Below are 5,434 nucleotides of genomic sequence, written 5' to 3' on the forward strand. Positions count from 1 at the left end.
TGACTGAGAAGCTGCTGGCTGCATAGATATTAGATCTCATCAAGCTATGTACCAAATTCAGACATTTTATTGTTACAAGTTATACAATAATAAAGCTAATTTTAAAAAGAGAAAGAAAGAATCTTACATTGTTTCACCTGTTTACTTGTAAAGGGATTATAGTCCCTTAAACTCTGAAAATTCTCCTTCAGAATATCTACTTTCTCTTGGGGCATTTCCAGACTCCAGTTACCTGTTTCTTCTGGAAGAAGCAAAAATTGTTTCTGGCTCCTCTCAAAGAGCTTTCATCTAATGTTGATTTTAGTACTATAAGACTCTGAATTCTAGCACCTTCTTCACCATGGGCTTATGTAGAAAAGAGCAGTGAGGAAGTTATTAACTCAAGTATACTGACAGGAAAGGCAACATCCCTTTAAAAACAGCTTAAAATGTTAATTCAAAACAGTTAAGGACTCTATCCCATTCACAGTAGTGCCAAAGAAGATGAAATATTTGGGAATTTACCTAACAAAAGACGTGAAAGATCTCTATAAAGAGAACTATGAAACTCTAAGAAAAGAAATAGCTGAAAATGTTAACAAATGGAAAAACATACCATGCTCATGGCTAGGAAGAATCAACATTATCAAAATGTCCATACTACCCAAAGCAATATATAATTTCAACGCACTCCCTATTAAAGCTCCACTGTCATATTTTAAAGATCTTGAAAAAACATTACTTCGTTTTATATGGAATCAGAAAAAACCTCGAATAGCCAAGACATTACTCAGAAATAAAAACAAAACAGGAGGAATCACACTACCAGACCTCAGACTTTACCACAAATCGATAGTGATCAAAACAGCATGGTATTGGCACAAAGACAGAGAAGTAGATATCTGGAATAGAATAGAGAACCAAGAGATGAATCCAGCTACTTACCGCTATTTGATTTTTGACAAGCCAATTAAAAACATTCAGTGGGGAAAAGATTCCCTATTTAACAAATGGTGCTGGGTGAACTGGCTGGCAACCTGCAGAAGACTGAAATTGGACCCACACCTTTCACCATTAACTAAGATAGACTCTCATTGGATTAAAGATTTAAACTTAAGACATGAAACTATAAAAATACTAGAGGAGAATGCAGGGAAAACCCTTGAAGAAATTGGTCTGGGTGAGCATTTCATGAGGAGAACCCCCCGGGCAATTGAAGCAGCTTCAAAAATACACTACTGGGACTTGATCAAACTAAAAAGCTTCTGCACAGCTAAGAACACAGTAAGCAGAGCAAACAGACAGCCCTCAGAATGGGAGAAGATATTTGCAGGGTATAACTCCGACAAAGGTTTAATAACCAGAATCCACAGAGAACTCAAACGCATCAGCAAGAAAAAAACAAGGGATCCCATCGCAGGCTGGGCAAGGGATTTGAAGAGAAACTTCTCTGAAGAAGACAGGCGCACGGCCTTCAGACATATGAAAAAATGCTCATCATCTTTAATCATCAGAGAAATGCAAATCAAAACTACTTTGAGATATCATCTAACTCCAATGAGACTAGCCTATATCACAAAATCTCAAGACCAGAGATGTTGGCGTGGATGCGGAGAAAAGGGAACACTTCTGCACTGCTGGTGGGAATGCAAATTAATACATTCCTTTTGGAAAGATATATGGAGAACACTCAGAGATCTAAAAATAGATCTGCCATTCAATCCTGTAATTCCTCTGCTGGGCATATACCCAGAAGACCAAAAATCACAACATAACAAAGATATTTGTACCAGAATGTTTATTGCAGCCCAATTCATAATAGCTAAGTCATGGAAAAAGCCCAAGTGTCCATCGATCCACGAATGGATTAATAAATTGTGGTATATGTATACCATGGAATACTATGCAGCCTTAAAGAAAGATGGAGACTTTACCTCTTTCATGTTTACATGGATGGAGCTGGAACATATTCTTCTTAGTAAAGTATCCCAAGAATGGAAGAAAAAATACCCAATGTACACAGCCCTACTATGAAACTAATTTGGGACTCTCACATGAAAGCTATAACCCAGCTACAACTTAACAATAGGGGGAAGTGTGAAAAGGCGGGGGTGGGTAGAGGGAGGGGAATCGGTGGGATCACACCTGTGGTGCATATTACAGGGGTATTTGCGAAACTTGGTAAATGTAGAATGTAAATGTTTTGGCACAGTAACTGAGATAACGCCAGAAAGGCTATGTTAACCACTGTGATAAAAATGTGTCAAATGGTTTATGTAGTGAGTGTATGATGCCCCATAATCATATCATTATATACAGTTATGATTTAATAAAAAAATTAAAAAAAAATGTTAATTCAAAAGAAAATTACTATTAAAATGTTATTAAAATTTCTAACACATCCTCACCACCTTAAACCATACAATATAGTATCTTCAGATGAACTTTCTTCTTCACTCTTTTCTAAAAACCTTTTTTTTATTCTGAAATTCATTGTCTTCAGGGATCAGCAAATTTTGGAGTACAGAGACCAAAACTTCAGCCTTCCTGATCCTCTGTTAGCAGTGCCGAGAAGCTGTGTTCTGGCAGCCCTTGTACTTCTAAATGTTCTGGCTTTTGTGGACCTTCATCTCCTCCCTTGCCCTATCAGACTGTCCCCTGAATTAACTTCTGCTCACATTCATTGTCGTTTTAATTACTTTTTTCTCACACTAAAACATTCTCAATCCAAACTAATTTTTAAAAATACACTAATGGTTCAAAAAGAAAATGAAACATCACAAGCCTCACTACTCCAAGTAGCTTTACGAGCATTTGTATGTATTTCTGGAAGCTCTTTCTATACATATGTATTATATTTTAAAATTGGCATCAAACCTTATAGGCAATTGATTTTTTTTATTTAATACTATATCTTGACCATTATACTCACCTTCAGATACTCATTGCAAATAAAATAGATAAATGGCACCTGATAATTGATTTGCCCATTGCTTCTTGTGGTTGCTTCTAGGACAATAGATAAATCTTTTTCTTTTGTGTTGTTATACATGGTAGAAGATTTTATGCATGGCATCATATCTATTTTTGCTTCTAAAATTTAATTTCTATGTGGATTTTCAGATGGTAAAATATATCTACTTTCAAACTATATGATGCAAATTTCTGATTTTCTTTTTTGCAAAGTCTACCCATTTATACCACTACCAGTAGTACAAAAATAATATTGCTTTATTATTACTTTGACATTAATTTTTTGTAGAAGGTGACATTCTTTTCATACACTCACTGGTTTAATAGGTAAAAGTCTTCTTATTGTTTTCTTGTGATGACAAACATACGTCAACTAAGTTATAATCCATCACAATACTCAGAGTCATTTTGTTCTGGGTATCCTAAAAATACTTCCTCTTACTTCTGCACCAGTGGTTTATTGAGTTGGCTTTGTGATGAAATGTCATCAGTTGTCAAACTTGTTTTATTTACATCTCCAGACTAGTGGGGCAATGGCACTGGTGGGGATACTATGACACTTGGGTCAGAAGTCTTTTCCACAACATCCTGGGACAACCCTGTCCCTGATCTGTTTGGTTCTAACCCCATAGATGATGGGGTTGAGCATTGGAGGCAGCAGGAGATAGAGATTAGCAAACATGATGTGTACCATGTGGGGCACATGATGGCCAAAACGGTGGGTGAGAAATGAAAAAAGGGCTGGGATATACAAAGCCAAGATAACACAGATGTGGGAGGCACAAGTGCCAAAAGCCTTGAGGCGAGCTTCACCTGAGGGCAACCTCAGCACAGCTCTCAGAATCATCACATACGATATACTGATGACAATCACATCAAAGCCAACAACAGAGAAGGCCACAAAGAGCCCATACCCACGATTTACTCTAGTATCAGCACATACCAACTTCAGCACAGCCATGTGCTCACAGTACGACTGGGGAATGACCCGGCTGTGGCAAAAGGGCATTCTGGAGACCATGAAGCAGAAAGGGCTCACCCAGAGCAGCCCTCTCATCAGCACGACGGCCCCCAGTTTGATCACTGCCGATGGGGTCAGGATGCTGGAGTGCCGGAGTGGGAAGCAGATAGCCACATAGCGGTCCAAGGCCATTGCCATGAGCACCCCAGACTCCACTGAAGAAAAGGTATGGATGAAGAACACCTGGATGAGGCAGGCATGATATTCAATCTCATGGGCGTGGAGCCAGAATATGGCCAACATCTTAGGCTGGGTGGAGGAGGAGAGGACCAGGTCAGTGACGGCCAACATGGCCAGAAAGAGGTACATGGGCTCATGCAGGGTGTGGTCAATTCGGATTATATGAAGGAGAGTGATGTTCCCAAGCACAGCCACAATATACATGGCACAGAATGGAAAGGCAATCCAAAATTGGATGCTCTCCAGTCCTGGGATTCCAAGCAGGATGAAGGACACAGGATGAGAGGAGCTGTTCCCTGAAGGCAACGTCATAGGGTGACTAATGTGTTCTCCATTGGGAAGGTAATCCACTCTCTGCAGGTGACAACAATCAAAGCAAGTACCATTATTATTTATAAGTATTTTAATAATAGGGACAATGTGTTTTTAGATAAATTGGAATAATTTCCACTGTATTTATAATGAAATTTTGCAGCATTACATAATAACACTCTTCATTCTTTATTCATATTTATGTCATCAAAATGGAGTACATCATTCTAAGTGCAAGTGTAATTATTTTTCAAGAATAAATACTTTCCTTGAAAGTAGAATCTGTTGAAAGAAAACTGTCTTGGCAAATAATAATAATAGTAATCCCTGCCTTTCTTTCTTTATAACAACTAATTCATTCAACTTTTCCCACAGATACTTTTTATCCTCCTCTTCAGTAACTTGTAGAATGAGAAGCAAGTTGGGTAATTTATGTCTTGAAGTTGAGTTATTTTTGAGTTTAGGTTAGTACCATGAGGTTTTTTGTTGGTAATAACTGAGTGACCAATTGTACACCTGCAAGTAAATGTATTATCTTTAGTATAGATTCCTCCTAGATTAGGGGTTACCAAACTTTTAACTGTCAAAGGTAAGGTCATAAAAATTTGAGGAATTATAGGGTCCTATGGTCTCTGATCCAAGTAGGCAATTTAGCCAGTGTAGTGTTAATTCATATTGTTCTTCATTTCCCTACTTTTCCAGGTAGAAAGGGATAGAGTAGAGCTCCTGGACCACAAATAAAGTGTAATTTTGAACTTTCACCATTCTTATGGTAATAGTACTTGTTTTAAGAAAGACTATAGCTATTATGTAGGTAGAAAAAAGGTAGGTTTCTCAAAAAGTTAGGGAAAAGAAGAATAATATAATTTCCTTCTTGCTTAACACTCTTTCCACCATTAAAATGCTACTAAATGTGTTCTTTTGTATTATTTCACTGGCTACAACTATTATGAGTATAATACATACAAA

At 37.6% G+C, this 5,434-nt stretch overlaps 1 protein-coding gene across 1 annotated transcript; it reads right to left on the bottom strand.

The window, feature by feature from the left end:
• Positions 1 to 3,517: 3,517 nt before the first annotated feature.
• On the bottom strand, positions 3,518 to 4,471 carry LOC128564501 (olfactory receptor 52R1-like). The gene has a single exon (XM_053559962.1). The coding sequence runs from the start codon at positions 4,463 to 4,465 to the stop codon at positions 3,518 to 3,520; it is 948 nt and encodes a 315-aa protein (XP_053415937.1). The 5' UTR covers positions 4,466 to 4,471.
• Positions 4,472 to 5,434: the final 963 nt, after the last annotated feature.

Source organism: Nycticebus coucang, chromosome 14, assembly GCF_027406575.1.
Source record: "Nycticebus coucang isolate mNycCou1 chromosome 14, mNycCou1.pri, whole genome shotgun sequence".
In the NCBI taxonomy this organism is placed as follows: domain Eukaryota; kingdom Metazoa; phylum Chordata; class Mammalia; order Primates; family Lorisidae; genus Nycticebus; species Nycticebus coucang.

Excerpts from the sequence above, each read along its gene's own strand:
- LOC128564501 (XM_053559962.1), bottom strand. The coding sequence starts at position 4,465 with ATGACGTTGCCTTCAGGGAACAGCTCCTCTCATCCTGTGTCCTTCATC.